The following is a 21,081-nucleotide window of genomic DNA, read 5'->3' as shown; positions in this document are numbered from 1 at the left end:
GCATTTTCGCTAAGCTAGACATGGCACAGGCCTACCAGCAGCTTCCCGTAGATGACGATGCGGCTACAGCCCAGACCATCGTCACCCACCGCGGGGCTTTCCGTTGCCGCCGTCTCCAATTCGGCGTTTCGGTCGCCCCTGGGATTTTCCAGAGCCTCATGGAGCGATTGCTCCACGGGCTCCCAGGCGTCGTTCCCTACTTCGACGACGTCCTGGTCGCAGCCCCCAATCACTCGGAACTCCTGAAAACACTGCGGGAGGTCCTCACACGTTTCAGGGAGGCAGGACTAAAATTAAAGCGCAGCAAATGCGAAATTGCTGTTCCCAGAGTTGAATTCTTGGGGTTCCTCATTGATGCCCAGGGCATCCACCCCACTCCTTCCAAAGTTGCCGCCATCAAAAACGCGCCCGCACCCACCTCTAGGGCGGAATTACAGGCATTCCTGGGGCTCTTAAACTTCTACGCCCCTTTTATCCCCCACAAGGCGTCACTAGCTGAGCCGCTACACCGACTACTTGACCGGTCAGCGGCCTGGAAATGGGGCAGCCGTGAAGCACACGCGTTCGCGGCTATAAAGGATATTTTAACTTCATCGGCAGTCCTAATCCAGTACAGCGATAGGATGCCTCTAGTTCTGACTTGCGACGCCTCCCCCTATGGCGTAGGGGCGGTCCTGAGCCACGTCCTTCCGAACGGCTCAGAAGCCCCCATAGCCTTCTATTCCCGGACACTCTCCTCCACGGAGCGGAACTACAGCCAAATCGATAAAGAGGCCCTGGCTGCAGTATCCGGCATTAAGCGGTTCCATGACTATCTCTATGGTAGGAAATTCACCCTGGTCACGGACCATAAGCCCCTCCTGGGGCTGCTGGCGGGCGACAAGCCAACCCCCCCCATTTTGTCTCCCCGCATGACGCGCTGGACGGAGTTCCTAACAGCGTATTCGTATACGCTGTTATACCGTCCGGGTAAGCAGCTAGGGCACGCAGACGCCCTGAGCCGTTGCCCTCTGCCAGAGACGGACACAGCCCACGTGCCCGCGCTCTCCGTTCTCTCCATCGCCGAATCCAACCTTCCCGTCTCAGCCGCGGACGTCGCAGCCTGCACAAAGGCTGACCCCGTCCTATCTCAGGTTGCTTCATGGGTTTTGAGGGGATGGCCCACGGAGAAAGTAGCGGAAGAATTCCGTCCATTTAAGGTGCGACAAGCCGAACTCGCCCTTCACGGGGGTTGTCTTGTCTGGGGGGATAGGGTAGTAATCCCCACAGCCCTGCGGGCACGAATCCTGCCCGCACTCCACAAAAACCACCCAGGCATAGCGCGAATGAAAGCCCTAGCCCGTAGCTACGTGTGGTGGCCTTTGTTAGACTCGGAAATTGCGGACTATGTAGGCCGATGCAGGATCTGCCAAAACTCTAGGCCGAATTCCCCCACAGCCGCCCCTCGTGAGTGGGAAATCCCTAGAGGCCCATGGTCCCGTTTACACATCGACTTCGCCGGCCCCTTCCACGGCCGGAACTTCATGATAGTGGTCGATGCTTACTCTAAGTGGGTGGAGCTGGTAATCATGACCTCCACCACAGCAGAGAGTACAGTGAGGGCCCTCCGTAAGATGTTCGCTACCCATGGGTTACCGGATGTGATAGTTTCCGATAATGGGCCCCAGTTTACCTCCACCACGTTCCAAGAATTCCTGGCCGAGCAAGGAATCAGACACGCGGCCACGGCCCCTTATCACCCAGCTAGTAACGGCCGGGCGGAGCGAGCAGTTCGCTCAGCGAAAGAAGCCTTGGGCCGCATGGACCAGGGCGACTGGCAAGAAAGAGTAGCGGCCTACCTCTTGAGCCAGCACTCCATACCCTGTCCAACGACCAATAAAAGTCCCGCAGAGCTCTTGATGGGTAGGAGATTGCGAACCCCCCTAGACAGGCTCCATCCACTTTACGCAGGAGACCCGCCAAGCAACCTGGGGGCCCTTCCTTCCCACGCGTTTAAGTTAGGGGATCCGGTATGGGCCCGCTCCTTTTCTGGGGATCCACGGTGGGTTCCCGCAACCATCACAGCTCTGACCGGCCCCTGTTCCTTCAGGGTCGGCCTGGCCGGCGGAACACAATGGAGGCGCCACGTGGACCAGTTAAGGCGTCGCCTGCCCGCGGAAACAGACGGCCCGAGCCCCGCGGACACCCGCTCACACCAGTTAAGGCGTCGCCTGCCCGCGGAAACAGACGGCCCGAGCCCCGCGGACACCCGCTCACACCAGGAGCCAACATCGTTGACTTTTTTCCCATCGGACCGTTTCCACCCGGGGAACGGGAGGCAAGCCGATGCGAACCTTCCGGACAGGCGCGCCTCAACCGGCTACTCCCTTCCTCAAAGCCCTTATCGAGACTCTGAACCTACACCCCAACCAGACGGCACGGGACCGCAATCGGACACTCCGGTTGCCACGGAAACGCCACCCCGGACAGTTGGACATTGGGCAGGGGACCCGGGGCCAGCTCTCTCCCGCGGGGCCGCACCGCAGGTTCACCGCCCCACCACGGACACGCCTCCGCCAGCGGTTCCCCCCCCGTCAACAACCGCCGGGGAACCACGAAGATCAGGGCGAGAACGCCACCGCCCCGCCTACCTACAAGACTATGTTTGCCCTTCCCAAAGGAACTCTTTAACTGGGGGGGGAGGGGTGTTGAATACTAGCGCGGGAAATACAAGCGCGCGAACAAAGGACTCCTTCCTGATTGGTTCCCGGGCGGGGCCGGTTCAATCCTCGCCCTGATTGGTCGAGCTACTCGACGCCCCATTGGCTCCTCGTTCAAACCCGGGGGTATAAATGTAGGGCGCGAAACACGCCACGTTGAATCACAGTTTACTATGAGCTGAATAAAGTCACTTTCCTCTTACCTCTTGTCGCGTCCTTCCCTTCGCTCCAAGATACAAAAGGACCTACTACGGTTTCCAGAAGCTGTTACAAAATAAAGCCGCCAAACCTTTGTTGCCCAATATTTTCCAGGCTCTATTTAAATTTTTAGTTTTTATACTGGTAAATTAAAGGCTGATTATCTCGGGGAGTCCCTCTGTTGCTACAAATCCATCTGGCCTTTAAGATCTGCAGGAGATATTTCATTGGCACCACTCCCAAATTATAACATCTGGTCCCAAAGAAATCATGTTTAATCACTGCTCTCTCTGCCTTTACAACAATATAAAAATGTATCTTTCATCAGACCTTCCATTTTAATTGTTATTAACATTATTTTTAGTTTTTGTTGTTATATTTTAGCTGCTGATAGGCACTTTTGTTGCTCAAGAGGATAGAAGGAAGGATATAAATCAAATTAAAAAATGAAATGGGTTTATCATTGCAAAGCATTTTATTTAGAATTTAACTTCAGCGATGATATTATCTGCAGTGCAGTAACTCAGCTCTAGTTCAAACTATTTTGTTGGAACAAATTCTGCTAAGCAAGCTCTAGTTAACCGAGGGGAACAGAAGAAATATTCCTAAATGAATCATTAAGGTATATCTTGTGATTATGTAGCTAAATGTTCTCCTTTGTAATGTTCAGAATTGTATCTTAGGAATTTCTAACAGGCAATTTCTTCAGCTTCTATATAACCCCAGAAATGGATTCACAAGATTTTCACTATTTAGAGATCAAATTCCCATATCTCTAGAAAGCCTCTCAGGAGGAACAATGATGCATTTGGATATTACAGGAGATGTCATTCCATATTTATTTATAACTAGCTGATAACCCAGCATTGTCTGGCTATTTATTTATAGGGGGGAAATGTCCAGACCAAACATAATTTCTAATATTGGATTTTCTCCCTTACCAGAGGGAGCCCCCTTGTGGAGTACCATGAAGCAGTTACCATGGCAACTCCACTGCGCTGTACAGTAGAAGCCATTTTACGGCGCAATAGGCTGTATGTTAACAGAACATACAATTCGAGGGGTGTTAGGGGTATCTTACCCCCACAGTATTTGTTTCTAGAGAGTAAATCATCTGTGTACCAAGTTTGGTTGAAATTGCTGGAAGCGTTCCAGAGTTTTGCTGGAACATGCACACACACACAGAGACAGCCATTTTTGAATATATAGATACATAGCTTTTTTTTAATTTGCTTGTTGTATAGGGAGTGCTAAGAGGGGCAAAAGGAACACATTTTCTTGCTTTAAATAAAAATAGATAACAGAAACAAACAAATGGAACATGGTTAAGGTATTAAATCATGCAAAGTTAAGTCTCTGTCCTAGTGACATCTAATGAATGTAATTGTTATCATTTTGTATGAGGATGTCTAATATTATTTCTAAAAATACAAAAGTAGATTGAATATTTTCAACACTATTTATTTATTCAATGTATACAGCTGCCCATCTCACAATTACGTGTCTCTGGGTGGCATAAAACACAACTAAAACAATAAATGGATTAAAAAGTATAAAAACCAAACTAAAACAAAGATAATAGACAAAGGTTTATTAAAAATAATAGTGCCACCTTACTAGTTCACCCATCACCCAGAGTCCACAGGTATGCCAGTATAACCAGGTCTAAGGAGACCTCCGGAAGCTCAATAGTGATGAAGCCAACCTCAAATCAAGGGAGAGAAGATTCCTTAGAGTAGAGACTACAGCAGAAAAGGCCCACTGCTATATTGCCCTTTGTTAGGAAATGTGTTATGTGAGCCCACATGAAAATGGAAATTAGATCAACCGTAAAATGTTGCAGAGAAATAACCCTAAAATAACTGCATGATGTCTTCTTAGTATTTACCCAGCTATGTCCATTTATGATTCTGTCACTTTTTATACAAATAGCATCTAAATATACATTCGTTGTTGTTAACCATTTAGTCATGTCCAGCTCTTGACAACTTTATAGGCAAGTGCTCTTCGTGCTTCCCTGTCAAGCACACTTCTTTCAACTGTTGTATGTTCAACTTTGCATCAGATTTGATGTTATCAACCCAGGGTGTTCTTCACGTCTTCTTTGCCTACTAACCATCTCTAGCATCGTTGCTTTTTCCAATGAAATGTACATTAGTTATAACTTAAAGCAGATCACTTCTATGCTGACAGACAATCCATAACCATGGAACCATTATACTAAGTAAGAAGAACATTTTAGGGCTAATGCACTTGAATTTTGGGTGTGCATCAGTATAATCCAAAGTACAATGCAATTTTTCACCTGAGTTGCATAAAACTTGATTTGTGTAGCTTTTACTCTGTGATGAGCTCATTGCTCATTGCTATAAATAAATAAATATCATTTATTGAATAAATGAATAACACATTTAATACTTTAAATAAAGTAAATGGCATTACACTAGGTTGCATTAAGTAGCATGGGAATATGAGAGATGAATTTTGTAGTATCTGAAAACAACATTACAGGAATTTCTATAACTACATCAGATACAATAAACCCACAATGTCATACTTTAACCTACCAAATCTCTGTTTTGATAAGAATTTGCTTATGTGAAGAAACAAACCAAATAGATTGTAAATTCTTACTTAATTTTCCATCTACCATTTCTCATAAGTAAACATTTGAGTAAAATTTTAAAAAATACACAATATTTGTACACTATTAAAGTAAATAATCAGTGCCTATGAAATTCACTTGTGTTAATAAATCCCATCATCTCTGAATACAAAGAGGAGCACATGGGAGTACATAGTGAATATGATTTTTAACAAGAAATATATTTCATTAATATGCACAAGCATAGTGGGTTAAGTAGAGCACTATACCCGGAAACTGACAAAAAGGCCCTATGATGAGAGAATCCTACTACAGTCACCAGTAAAACCAAGAAGAGTCATATCCCACTTTTACAAAGGTTGCTTACTGAAAATCAATTACAAAAAACCCTCTTTAATTCCCAGAATTCCTAACCAGCATGCTAAAAGTACCGAATATATCTCAGTTTACTTCAATGTTTTAAGGGCAAACTGTTGGCCCAGCTTCCAAATGTACAAATTAATTTCTTACAAAATAAATTCTTCCAAGCAGCAAACTACATGCCTAACATAGCCCTATGTTGTATACATGGCTATTGAGTGTTGAGAAAAAGGCCTGGCTAAATAAGACTGGCTAAAAATTAATATTCAGCACCATGGCTGGTTCTAGCTTACATTTTGCTAGACAAATTCCTCTCCACCCAGAAACAGCAAATGGGAGACCAAGTTCAGCATGTTAGTTTTGCATCGGAAATTCTGACACAAGTTCAAGTTATGACAGTTCTTAGACAAAAGATCCTTAATATAGGACTGCAAATCAAATATACCAAACTACTAGCTAGAATACATCAGGGACGTAGTTAAAATCTGTTTCATACCAACCCAGGATCTCAATCAACTCGCAATAAATAAATTCCACGGAGCCTTGACATTGTTCTACCATTAGTGTTTTGGAGAACAAGTTTCAAAATCCACTGTATATGCAGGGAGAACTTGCCCCTATCAATTTGACAACAGTGAATCATTGGACCCTGTGTTGCTTATATTGTCACTTCTAAGAAGACAGGTGCTATAAACTTCTAATCAATTCTTAGGCCATTTTCAGGGTGACCAGATTTTTTTTTTTTTACAGAGAACTTCTGGCAAATAACAACCTGAAAGCAAAACCTGCTGTTACTAAGTTGGCATTTGAAGCCTGCAGAATTTCATGCTTTTCAAGTGGGAAATCAATTTGGATTCTGGTTGTATTGTGTAGACTAGAGTATTGCACAAAGCATTAGAATGCTGCATTATTCTTACCTTCTTTTACTCTAAATGAAAAATGTTGCCTAGAACACTGCAGGGACATATCCATATACTTGCCAGGAGTCAAGACTGACTCGAAGGGGAAAAAAATAAAAATAATGTCAGAGACCTTCATTATATCTTTTAATAAAACTGGAAGGCTAAAATAAAAATGATTTGTGTTCAGTTCTGCTGGCTTATTGGCGTAAAGTGATTGTCAAGGGATTATAGAAATTATTTCAATCTAAAGAGACTTTGGGCATTTTCAGATCTGAAGGACTACACAGAGAATAAGTAACCAGGAAGGATAGCATTAAAGTGACTAATCCTGCTCCAATGGTCATCTGTCCTTTGGACTGTCAAAACAGAGCCCCAACCTATAGCTCCACAAGTAGGGCACCTATGGATAATGGATGAATTCTGCCACTGTCTTCTTAGACAAGCTCTCTAAGCACAAATTCCTATCTAACTAATAACTCATCCATTAGATGGTGGGAATAGAAACGTTTCCTGTTCTGCATCACCTTCCTTGAAATGTATTTGGATCCATATTCCAATAATAATTTGGATGAAAGGTAAAAATGGAAAAAAATGATCCCTATCATGGTTTTGTGTGCCTACATATTTTACTGTACTTTGTATTATACCAGATCCAAAACATTTTCTTCTCCCATTTCTAAAAGTTGCATAATTGAAATAAAAGAAAGATAGCATAACAGGACCTTTCAAATCATTTGCCAACTTTCCATGTATATAAAATGACAAGAATTGTTTGACAACCAGTACAAAATAAAGGATGCCAATAACTATTGGGTTAACTTTACTTTGGAGACAAAGTAGAAAATACACAGATTATAAAACAACAACAATGGAACAGCAACTGACTTACGTTATTCATGTACTCTGAAAGAAGGTCTTGAAGAGCTTGGCGGATGGCATTACACTCAGTGATGATGCGCTCACGGTGAAGATCACGAGTGCAGGAGGAATCTGCTAATAAAGCAGCCCCACTGATAATTCCCTCCAAACGTTTTTCAAGGGATGGCCTTATTTGCTCTTCACTTACAGTGATAGAATCCAAGGCAACCAAACTCTAGGAAAAGAATTAAAAATAATATCAGGGAAGCTTAGATTAAACTCTAGGAAGACATTGAAAATGCCCATCCATAAACATCTGGGCTATCTAGAAGCATCAATTCTAATGAATAGAATAGAATAGAATAGAACAGAACTGAATTTTTATTGGCAAAGTGTGATTGGACACATAAGGAATTTGTCTTTGGTAAATATGCTCTCAGCGTATATTGAAAATACATTCATCACGAATCATAAGATACATCATTTAGTGATAGTTATAGGATATTAAATAAGCAATCAAATCATACTAGGAAACTAAATAAAACAATATAAATTGTAAAGATACAAGCATCAAGGTTATAGTCATAAGTGGGAGGAGATAAGTAATAGGAAGGATGAGAATAGTAATACAATCTTAGTAAATAGTTTGACAGTGTTATATGCTAGCTTCATATAACACTGAGCTTCTTCAACAGAAGCAGGACAGTTACTTGAGGGTCCTTTTGGATTGATGTTTCTTGCTGGAACAGCAGGTAGAACCTTTGCCTGGCTTAGATTAGGGCCCAAATTCAGCTGAACCTTGGTCTGGAGTCCTGCTTACATGACTCGTGCCCTTATCGTTATGCAGATTGACTACTACAACATACTCTCTACGGGGTACCTTTGAAGATGCCCTGAAATCTACAATTGGTACAAAGTATAGTAGCCAGGGTGCTCATAGCACAGTAGAGCACTGATTCAGTTGTTTCACTAGCTACTCATAGGCTTCCAAATCCAATTTAAAGTACGGTTATTACATTCAAGTCCATTTCTATTGGGGTTTGGAGGTGTATTAGGGACTGTCTTCTCCAGAATTATTCTGAACATTTTGTTAGGTCCTCTGCTGTTTTGTTATGGCCCATCAAATCAACCAGATTCCTAGTCACTGTATGAAAAAGTCCATGCAGTTTTCTCGGGCAACATTTTTAGACCTAAGTTGTCAGGCCTTTATTCCTAGGACTGAGAGAGAGTAACAAACCAAAGGCTAGCTAATGTGCCTAAGGCAGGACTAGAACTCACATAATCTCCCAGTTTTCAATCCAATGCTTTTAACCACTACACCAAATTGACTCTCTTAGATCATCTTTTTTTTAAAAAAGCTTTCCCAGCGTTCTGCTTTTACAGGAGATGAGGTGATTATAAACTGTAAGACAGGCCTTCTCTAATGTAGCCTTAACTTTTGGGAACAACGTTACCTCTTCCTCTCACTTTTAAGGTGCAGTTGGCATCTTTTTTACTGACATTTCATAATGCTTTGAAAAAAAACTCAGCTTTCAAAGATTGACTATGACTGGGCAGCTTCTGGTCTTTGTTTTATATATGTTTGAGATTTATCTTCCATATGTTGCAATATTATATTTTGACTGTGGGCACCTTTATTACTTTTAGTTGTTTTCTTTTAAAAAAAATAGAACTTTTTCTATTTCGGTATACCATTTAGGATATGGTGGTATGGACCATTAAAAATACTATTAATAAGGAATAAAACCATAGTTTGATCTTTTCATACAAAGAGCTGAGTCTTTTCTGCAACCTAACAATGGAAATACTTTCTTACGTAGATCATTCTAGCTATAACTGAGATCATATACTATAATTTATATATTTACAAATATATGGTGTTCACATTTTTTAACTTTGTCTAATCATTTATGAATGAACCAGGTTTTTTTATATCTTTGCTATTTATTCATAATGTTACTATGCTTTATTGCTATTTTTAATATTTAATTTCACTTCAAATCATAAAAGGAAAAAGGACAAAATTCACATAAAGATATTCATGCCAACAAATTCATGCCAGCCTTACTCATGTTTGAATGTTTCCCCTGCTTTTGGGTCTCTTTAACCTTCATTTAAAAAAAAAACCAGTAACAACAAAAATCAAGTAAAATTAAACATTCTTATTCAGATGACATTAAATTAGTCATTTCAGACCAACAGAAAAACATAGTTTTGCACAAAATCAAAAATATGAATCGGTTTCAGGAATATCTACTTCCATGTTAATGGCATTATGCAGTGACAACTAGAATAGAAGTTTGGATTTCATCTGAAGTGTTTTACATCTACATCAGAAGTGCCCACATGAACTCCGCAGCCTCATGCATTCCCCTTTCAAACCAAACTGGATATTTTTAAATCCAACTGAAGCTTAAGGAATCCATTTTGCCTCTTAAATTTACACAAATCAGACCAACTTTATTTCTGTTCCTGAATTGTAGCCCTCAATATGCTTGGCAAGCCTTCAGGTCTACCAAGTTGCATACAGTACTTTGCTCTAATTTATCCTAGACTACAATACCCTTTATTCTTAATAATAATAAACTTTTTTACGGTCACAGAGACCAGCAATAGACAGAATTATCAGTTTACAACAGTGTTAAAAGACATTACTATTAATAATAAGTAACACGTCCATAATAATAAAGGGCATGGTATCAAACAATGTGGCTCTTACCCTTGGTTACATGATGGGGGAGCAGATAAGTATGTATGTAAATATAGATTCTCTAAAAATTGTTAGAGATATTTACAAGATGTTGGTGCAGTAAACATCTTTAATTCTGTAACTGACTCTTCATTGTGGTCATTGCAGCTGCACATAATTTTGCTACTGCACGTGTGATAGCCGAATTTGAGTCCTGGAGGAGTCTTCATAAAAATTGTCTGCCCTCCCTGGCAATCTCTCTAATAAAGGGAGAATATGCCTTGACCTAAAATCTCTGTATAATAAAACATGTGTGATATCTTCAACTTCTCCTTTACCACATAAACATACTCGTTCTGCTCATGGGATCTTATTATGTCTGCCGTGGGGAAGTGCTGAGGGGAGGATGTTAAATCTGGCTCTGATGAATGCTATTCTATGTTTCGGGAAGATCAGGTCCTCTAAATATCTTGATGGTTCCCACACCCCTCTGTTCCTACCATGGAGAGGCAACCTATTTATTTCTTAAAGGAATTCCATGTCTTTCATTCTATTAATGACTATTTGCTTAGCTTGGTCAAAGCCTAGGGATATTAAAAATGCCAGGGACAGCCCATAAGTGCCCAGCTTGTGGTCTAACACCTGTTCCCAGGAGGAGGGGAAGTTATCTGTCAACACTAAAGGAGTCGGTTCCTCTTGGAAGAAATGATTGTTTAGCAAATAAATAATCATAAGGTTCCAGGCTCTTACCTGAATCTGAGGCATACCTATCTCACATACCTAACCCTAACCCTTTATTCTTGATCTTTGGCCATTTTATCTCGAGCTATTGGGCACTGAAGTTCAAAACACTGTAAAGGAATCAAGGTTGGGAGATGGTATTCTAAATGGAAATAATAGAACATAATAGGTTTTCCTCAGCTATTTTCATAATCTTATTTCAATACTGGTTATCACTATCATCCACCAACATCAACGTAGTTGGAGGCAGGAGTGGGGGATTGCAACTATTGAGAGTTGTTATTCCAACACCAAGCTAGGGAAAGTTAATTTATTCTAACATTCAAGGTAAGAAATTTTCAACTTATTGATAGGAAGCAGAAATAATGCTAAGCAAGGCTCTTTCATTCTCTTTGTATATTAAAAGAAAGTCTGAAAATCATTTTGGACAATGTATGGGAAAATAACTTCACATTAAAGTTCTCATCTGCTGTCAATAATTTTGTATTGTACACTCATAGGAACAAAGTTATACCAGTGCTATATTGCATGCTTTCAATGTCAAGTGATTATTCTCTATTCGGACTTTTAAAATATTCAAATACTATTTAAATCTATTGGATTGCAATTATATTGGATGAGATCACTGAATAGTTACTTTTCCTTCCTATTCCTTATAATAGGAATTCACAAGTTCAGGACTATGACTGCCTGCGTAGCAGAATTATTAGAATATTGCAGGATATATGAATACACAGATAAAGAGCAGGACTGTACAGTTCAGTTACTTCCAAATGCCCAGGGCCACTAATCAACTACCCATCTAAACTCTTTAAAGCAACTGCATCTTTTCCAAGGATCACACAGCTGAGAAAAGCAACCAGGGAAAAGACACAGCTGCTTTAAACAGATGCTGACAGGTGCTACACTTGCACTGCTACAACCCTTTTTGAAACTAAACCCAAAGCATCACACAGTACTGACAGATGTCATTTTGTGAGTTTCATTAATTCAGCAAGCATTTTGGCTACTGGAATATTTTGTTCAACAAACATGTTTTATTATTTCGATATTTCTCTTTGTTGCTCACTCTTGTATATCTGTATGTACCTGTGTGTTAAATCTGCTAAATTCTGTTTCTTCCAAAATGAAACAAGATAGTTTTTTTAACAAAGCAAAATGAAAAAACAATAGGAACCATATAATGTGCAAATTAAAGAAAGCAGCTCCTAATTCATGAAAATTGCAAGAGGCATTATAAACTCATAAAGTTATTAACATTCCTTCATCATGGTTTTTTTTTCTCTTGGAACTTCTCACAGCAGGGTGAGTATGGTTGATTGCAAGGGGGAACTTTAGCATTAGAAAGCAAGACTCTATTGGGAGTCTTTTCCAATTACAATGGAAATGCTTGAGAATTAGTAATATTTAATTAAAGAAGAAATATCTTTTGCGGCTGATTCTTTCACAAAAGATAATCAAACCCTAGCACAACAGTTTAAACTTAATATAGGACAGGGAAATAATTTTGAAAATGAAGCCAGTGTTTCTCAAGCTTGACAACTTTAAGGCATGTGGACTTCATTCAGGGGTGGTATTCACTTACCTTCCCTACTGGTTTGTAAATGTGAGCGCACAGGCCCCATCTGCACATGCACTCAGCCTGGCTTGAAAACATACCTAAATGGGATGGCATAGAGCTGGGGCGGATGAGCCCACGATTTTCACAACCTGTTCGAGCGAACTGGTCCAAACCAGCAGAATACCACCTCTGACTTCAATGCCTAGAATTCTGGAACTTGAAATCCGCAAGTCTTAAAAGTTGTCAAGCTTGAGAAATACTGAATTAGACTGCAAATTTGTGCTATAATGTCAGAACAAATAAATTCAATTCAAAATGTCTCACTGCTGGGGAATTTACTCTGGCCCAAGCACAGGATTGTCACACACACACTTTCAAGCTAAATCATGTGGTCAAACTCAAGGCCCAGGGGCCAGATGCGGCCTGTAGGTTGCTTAGATCTGGCCTGCAAGCCCGCCCTGGAAACAGCAAAGGACTGTCCCACAGTGTCTCTGCCGGGGAAAACAGAGCTCGGGAGGGCTACATGTGGCCCTCTCAAGCTCCGTTTTCACTGGCAGAGGATTGCAGGAGGCTGTTGCAGCCGAAAACGGAGCTCAGGAGCCTGTTTTCACTGGCAGAGCACTCGGGCCACCACAGGCACCTCTGACACAGTGGTGGGCTGCTGCCGATTCAGATCGGTTCAGGCAAACCGCTAGTTTTGACAATCAGCTGGTTCTGCCCATCTACCCCTGCCTCATCCTGTCCTACATTTCCTTCTTTCTGGCTCAGCTGATTCACGCAGCACAGATGATTTACATGCCTCTACTGTTCTACTTACTGGGGCTATCTTAGAAGGCAAGCAGCTGAGCTTCAAATTGCTGTATTTTGAACGCTGCGTGCAAGCGAGTTAGACGCATGAGCAAAGTGCATGCACAGTACGCAATCACTAAATTGGTTTTTAAACCTGTTGCAGCCCACCCCTGCCCCAAGTGATGTCAAGCTGGCCACACCCACCCTGGCCACGTCCACTTCAGTACCACAAGGTCAAACACAACCCTGATGCAGCTCTCAATGAAATCTAGTTTGACAACCCTGAGCTCAATGATCTGAGCAGAGAGGGTTTCTAGGGAGGAAAAGTCCCATCCTGATCCAAAGACTGACTCTCATTTCACCTCTAAATTGAAACTCGGGGCTGCTTCCGCAGTATAGGACAGGTCAGAAAGACACTGCAAAGGTCTATTCTAAACCCGAACTCTGTCAACAATTTTATTTTAGCATGTCTAGAAGCCAATGTGTACTTGAAGGTAAGTGGCTTACAGAGGGAGAGCCAGTTACTAGGTTGATAAATATTCAGATGACATGTACTACTTACGTTAATATTTCTAAAACCTCTCAACCAGTCCATAACATTTCAAAGCTTGCCATGTTTAGAAACTGACACTGCAGTTTAATTTAATGCAAGTACCACTTTACTGTTAAAAACTCTTGGTGACATTTGTTAAGCTTACTCAGGCAGTGCTATTACTGATGTCCCAAGTCTCCTTAATTTTTTTTATAGTTTATTTGTGTGCTGGAAAAGAAAAGATAAATCCTATGGAGAAAGGCAATGAAAACCTCAGACAAGATCACAGAGATAGGGACATTTCAATGCCTGAAATCCAAAATGTTAAAAACAATCGTTTTTTCGTAAAAGCACAGATGTGAAAGCTGAACACTGAGAAAAAGCAAGAGTAAGCAAATAGATTTATTTCATTTTTTTATTAAATAGCAATAGCAATAGCAGTAGACTTATATACCGCTTCATAGGCCTTTCAGGCCTCTCTAAGCGGTTTACAGAGAGTCAGCATATTGCCCCCAACAATCTGGGTCCTCATTTTACCCACCTCGGAAGGATGGAAGGCTGAGTCAACCCTGAGCCGGTGAGATTTGAACCGCTGACCTGCTGATCTAGCAGTAGCCTGCAGTGCTGCATTTAACCACTGATATCAGAGACTGCAAGAAAAATAATCAAGGACTAAATATAGGTGATAAACAGAATCCAATAGTCCCTCCACTTACAACACTTCATATAGTGACCATTCAAAGTTACAATGGCACTGAAAAATGTGACCTATGAATGTTTTTCAAAGTTACAACTGGTTCATACTTATGACCACTGCTGTGTCCTAGGGTCATGTAATCCCCTTTTGCCATCCTCTGATGAGCAAAGTCAATGGGGAAGCCAGATTCACTTAACAACTGTAACTGTTACTAACTTATCAGCTGCAGCGATTCATTTAACAACTGTGGCAAGAAAGTTCATAAAATGGAGCAAAAATCACTTAACACATGTCTCACTTAACAACACTAATTTTGGGCTCAATTGGCGTTGTAAGTCGAAGACTACCCATACTTTGGGCAAGTGATATAAATGGGTGAAGGACTAGAAAACAATAATGTGTGGCAAGCAAAATTAGAAGATAATGCATAAAATAAATGAAAAGAATATATTTCAATAATGTCCTTGGAAGAGGTATACATTTTTATTAGGATAAATCCAAAATGCAAACATTTATCCCTGCAATAGCCTGACTTGATAGTATCTATCTATTATGCCAAAGGCAGTGCAATAAATAATAGCAAGAAAGACCATGATAATTGATCTGCTTAGAACTATTATGGTAGAACTGGTTAATTACAGGACTGGATAATACATAGAGTGAAAAACAAAAGAATTTTTAATGAGAAATGAAAACATGTACTCAAATATATTTTTACATCTTTTATGGAGCTTACTTGTTGTATTATAAATAGTTGCTTCTAACTATAGATTGCATTTTCAAGGAGAATCTTCCAGAGGTGCTCTTCAAGACTGTTAAGAGTGATCCAGATTCCAGTTTTCTCAATAAGTAGCTAAGGCATATGAATATGTTCATGCCAGTGGTGGGATACTGCCAGTTTAAAAACTGGTTTGGTGATTGCGTGCTGTGCACGTACGTGTACAGTTTTAATAAAAATTACCTTCCAGGTTACCTCTGTGGAATAACACAGCTGAGGTGTGGCAATCCGCTCTACCATGCAAATCAGCTGAGATGATATAGGTAAGTAAAGCGCGGGGGCAGGCGGATGGGCTCAACTGATCGTCGGAGCTACCAGTTTGCCTAAAACGGTCCAAACCGCCTGAATCCTAGCCCTGGTTCATACCAACAATTAACTTATAAGGGACTCTAAAGACCACTGTCTTGCAATCCCTCCGATGTTTACAATCTCTCTATTTCTTTGCCACCTTAAAAAGAACAGTGGTGAGGAACTTGCTTGAGAAGCTATTTTTGCAGCTGATTGATTTTAACAACTATTGGCAGATGTCCAGTACTCCATATTAAGCAAGCTGGATAGAGACACTGGCACTGCAGCTCTAGAAACTCTTAGATGAAAAAGACTATTTTTCCAGGATTTGGAAGAATAAACGGAAGCTGAACTCGGATACAATGGTGTTATTACTGTATTGATTCTGGGGTCTCCTCATCCGGATTTAGCAAATATATCAGATCTGGATGAGAATTGCCCTCCACTAACGAAAGAGTTAGAATCCAGGAATCCCCTGGAACAGCTGCCACTAGGAGAGCCTTTTATCAAGTCTGAATTAATGCAACATGTCCTTCATGGAACAACTCATGAAGATGGCCCATGGACTTCTCCATAGGCTTCCCATTATTTTAATTTTAAAATAGCTTCACTCGTTACCAGTAGTATTCTGAACTGTCATCTTTTTTTTAAAATCATTTAAGGGACTTAAATGACTGCCCATCTTATGTGCCATAGTTCTGAGTGGCGTATGCCAACAATGATAAAACATAAAAGAGTAGAAAAGAGTATCCAAAAAAGCCAACTCCACTGCTCTAAAACAACTGTCCATAATAATAAGTTATTTTAAGGTCTTCTGGAAAGTTAGAAATTGGTGGGGGGGGGTGTTTCTGAATCACTGGGAGAAGGGCAGAGGCCACTATTTAAAAGACATATTTCCTGGGTCCTGCTAGATGACATGTAAGATAACGGCCTAGAACAAGAGTGTCAAACTCAATTTCATTGAGGGCCACATCAGGGTTGTGTTTGACTGGGGGGGGGGGGGCAGAATGGGTCTGCCATCATTCATATTGGGGGTGCCTGTGGTGACCCAAATGTTCTGCCAGCTAAAACATGCTCCCGAGCTTCATTTTCGGCTGCAACTGCCTCCTGCAGCCATCTGCCAGTGAAAACAAGAGTCCAGGCAGGCCATGTGTGGCCCTCCCAAGCTCCGTTTTCACTGGCAGAGGCACCACGGGCCAGTCCTTCACTGTTTCCAGGGAAGCCCTGTGGGCCAGATCTAAGCACCCCCTAGGTCAGATCCACCCCTCCACCGGGGCCTTGAGTTTGAAAACCCTGGCCTAGAATGTGCTCGCCTATCTGACTTGGTGGAGCCGACAAAGAATCCCAGGGAGGGGCAGTTCTGCAGATGCAGTAACTTGGCCCTGTGCCATGCAGGGCTTTAATGATAAACAGCACCTTAAACTGCCTCCAGGAGGAAAAAAAAACGGAAGTCACTGCAGCTCATTCATCAGTATAACACAGTCTAAGCAAACAAAGGAGTGCATGAATGTGTGTGCATGCCACTGCCGTCTGGTTCAGTTGTAATTTCAGGATGGTATGGAAAACCCAAAGCCATTCTGTCTTGCTAGAGTTAAATTGGAGGTGGTTCCTCTCTATCCAGACTCTCACAGCTTCCTGGCCCTCGTTCAGCATTTGGATGGCATCACCTGCCCAGCCAGGGTTGAACATGTATGCTGAAGATAGTTTCCCCATGCCACCAAATGATCTCACCAAACAAATTATACCTGGATGTTATAAGAGCCAAGGTGGCGCAGTGGTTAAATGCAGCACTGCAGGCTACTGCTAGATCAGCAGGTCAGCGGTTCAAATCTCACCGGCTCAGGGTTGACTCAGCCTTCCATCCTTCCGAGGTGGGTAAAATGAGGACCCAGATTGTTGGGGGCAATATGCTGACTCCCTGTAAACCGCTTAGGCCTGAAAGGCCTATGAAGCGGTATATAAGTCTACTGCTATTGCTATTGCTATGTTAAAGAGGCAACTCATCCAAGAGGAATCAAGGCTGGGTCTCTCCACCACCCCTCATGTCACCTGCAGCCAGTCATAAAGGAAGCAGCAGAATCGCTACAAAAATAACACACACACACACACACACACACACACACACACAATGTTTATTCAATCCCCCCCTTTAAATATTGGAATGGACTACATCAAAATATTCAGAAAATCCTAAAAATAAAATTTGTACTGAAATTCCAAATATTCTCATTAGGTATAATTCCAGAAAATGTAAACAAAAAACACTACAATTTACTAATATTAACAGCCACAGGGACAAAGAACTTTGCTGACTATCAGATTGGGAGACCAAAATTGGAAAAGATGCCTCAATGGCAAAATTGACAGTACAATATATATCCATAACACACATTCAATCAAATTTAAGCAAGAATGGCTCTCATACGTATTATACATTACACAGCAGGGTAAATGTAGAGACATTTGGAAAGTGGTTTTGAGGGACAAAGTTATGGGCTAATGAAAAATAATACATGAAAGGATTCAAAGAGATACTAGCAATAATATTTAGTGTTTAAGATAAAGCACACAGTACATATCTAAGTTGTGGCTGGCAATTGGAGAAATAAACAAAAGGGAAAGAAAAATACCTAACTAGAAAGTTTTCACATTATGTCTTATGTTTTATTCATGCTTAGAAGTTTTCTTGATTTGTTATTCAGCTGTTACTATGCAATGTAGACTGTTTTCATTTGAATTATTTTTATTATATTATCTGTATATTGCTTTTTACTATTTTTATTATTAAAATAAATATATATATATTTTAAAAACCGAAACACAACTCTGTTCTTTTCCAGCCATGTACTTGTGTTATGCACACTACTCATGCTATTGCTGACCATTCATTTTTTTCTGCTGGAAGCCAACCACCTGGCTGAGACTGCATCCAACATCTACACACCATCTCTCAGAGCCTTAATGGGACACCTGTATGTTTGACAAGGACAATCAATTCTACTTCTCCATAGCAGACACTTAATATGGAATAAAGTGCCACTGGAATTAAAATCTGCTCACTCTTTGCTAGAGGCTCACACACACAGGCATTGTTTACCTAGGCCTTTAAATGCTGTTGCTTTGTTCATGCTTTTTCCCATCATGTTTTAAATACTATTTTCATGTCTATTTTTACCGCATCTTTGTAAATAGCCAAAAGCTGTTAGAGAAATAGGCACCAGGTAGATTTCTATAGGAATTCTAAAGACATCCCGTCTCTGATCTTCTTTACTGATAGAAAATCTGAAGAGAGCCAGAATTCCACATAGTGATTTATGAATTGGTGGGCACCCTCCAAGTGTTATATTTTGAAGTGGCAATCTTGAGCTATTTCTTTTATAACACTAACACTGAATTAGAAACTCAGCTAGAGGTGGTATTTAGCCAGTTCTGACTGGCTCTGGTGAACCTGTAGCGCAAATTTTGAGTAGTTCGGAGAATCGGCAAAAACCACCTCTGGCTGGCTCCGCCCCCATCTATTTGCTGTCTCCCGAATCCCAGCTGATCAGTGTCCCAGTTGATCGGCTGGGTCTTCTTCTGTTCCCCTGCACAGGAGAACGGAGCTGGAAAGCAGGTTAGTGGGGTGGGGAGGGAATGGAGATTTAACAGTATCCTTGCCCTGGAGTGGGATGGAAATGGAAATTTTACAGTATCCTTCCCCGAGGAGTGGGGAGGGAATGGGGATTTTGCAGCATCCTTCCCCTGCCACTCCCACCAAGTCATGGCCCACCCACAGAACAAGTAGTAAAAATTTTTGAATCCCACCATTGAACTCAGCCCATAGATGCTCACTACATAGTGAGAATTGTATTATATGTCAAGGTTCAAAGCATTCACTTTCCAAAGGGATAGCTCCAGTGGGGTCAGAGGATCAAGTGAAATGTCTCCTAACATCCTATCCTTCAGATGTGTTGAAATACAACTCTCAGAATCTCCAATGAGCAAAACAATGCCAACTGGGAATCATGGGTGGTGTAGTTCATCACATGTAAAAGGTATTAAACATGGCAAAATCCTGGGAAGATTTCCACACTTTTTTAAAAATACCCAATAGCACCAAATGCTGCTATATTGTGTAAATTCTTTCAATTAAATATTTAATTCAGACAGGGAACTTAATAGTAATTTATGTGAAAACTTCATTCTTCCTTTCCTAAATGAATTAACATCTTGAGGGAGATAGAAAATAAAGATCCATCTTAGCTTATCAATAGGAATCTACGTTGTGTTGGGCACCTCTGCACTGATCAGCTCCAAGACGCCGCAAGGAAATCAATACCAATGAGTGAGCATTTCCCGCAGACAGATCTGATTAAACAGATTTTCTAATGTCCCTGCCTAAGTAATTCGTGCTTCTCACTCCAACAGAATTAATGTCTCCTAAGAGGCTTAGAACATTTAAACTGAATGTTTAGGTAAAACAAAAATTAAACTAATTTTCCAGGTTTATACAAGAAGGTAAATAAATGCAACTACAGTCTAATCTTCAATTCAGGATAAAGAAGTGTCAATTAAATTTTGGTGAACCAATATCCCAACAATATTATGGGGACAGATTTTCAAAGCCCATTCCAACTATTTTAATCTGAAATTCTAAATGGAAGAGAAATACTGTTTTGCTCCCTGCAGATCCCTCCCGACCACCACTGCCTACATACTCATGGGGTTATTTTTTTTTATTTGCTTAAATGAAAGGAGGAAATATTACAGAAGCCAAACTGGATAGTAAGAAAGCCAGTAATAGTAAAAGGCTAAATAGGTAGGCTGTCAGGCCTGGAAATCATTTTTTGTATTGGGCCTCCCAGCCTGCCACATTCAAGGCTGTGGGAAAATGGGAGGGGGGATTATATAGAGTATGGGTAAAGTGACCAGATTTTAAAATTGGTTAAGCGGGACACCATTGATTGGGGGGGGCGGTGTGTTCTTGATTAAAAATTTTGCCGCCCGGCGCTGTGGCTGAGGTGAAGCCACCAAAGCTCCCGCTGGTGCCCCCGCCCATGGCAGCGGTGCCGCCGCCTCCCCCTCCGCTCAGAGCACCTGAGCTGGGCACCGCGTTACCCCTGCCGCCTCCTCCTCCTCCTCCACTGTGCTTTTGAGAAGCCATGGGGCCTTTTGTTTCCTGCTCCCGCCCACTCCACCGCCTTCCTACTGGCTCCCACGGCCTCATGGCTCCTCAAAAGCACACCAGAGGAGGAGGGCGCAGGGGTAATGCGGTGCCCAGCTCAGGTGCTCCGAGCGGAGGGGGAGGTGCCGCTGCCACGGGCGGGGGTGCCGGCAGGGGTGCCAGCGGGGGTGCCGGCGGCTTCACCTCAGCCGCAGCACCGGGTGGCAAAAGTTTTAATCAA

The 21,081-nt window shown here is 41.7% G+C and overlaps 1 protein-coding gene across 2 annotated transcripts in view; it reads right to left on the bottom strand.

Annotated features, from left to right (window-relative positions):
• The window catches only part of CTNNA3 (catenin alpha 3), an 869,421-nt gene that overhangs the window by 680,056 nt on the left and 168,284 nt on the right, over positions 1–21,081 (bottom strand). For both annotated transcript variants that reach the window (XM_087702521.1, XM_087702520.1), the window contains one exon: positions 7,654–7,857. In XM_087702521.1, coding sequence (XP_087558647.1) covers positions 7,654–7,857 — 204 coding nt within the window. The remainder of the gene's footprint in view (positions 1–7,653; positions 7,858–21,081) is intronic.

This window comes from Thamnophis sirtalis, unplaced genomic scaffold (assembly GCF_051295495.1).
Source record: "Thamnophis sirtalis isolate CommonGarterSnake01/CBP01778 unplaced genomic scaffold, rThaSir2_p1.2 scaffold_15, whole genome shotgun sequence".
NCBI classification, from domain to species: domain Eukaryota; kingdom Metazoa; phylum Chordata; class Lepidosauria; order Squamata; family Natricidae; genus Thamnophis; species Thamnophis sirtalis.
This window is presented reverse-complemented; position numbering and strand designations above follow the sequence as displayed.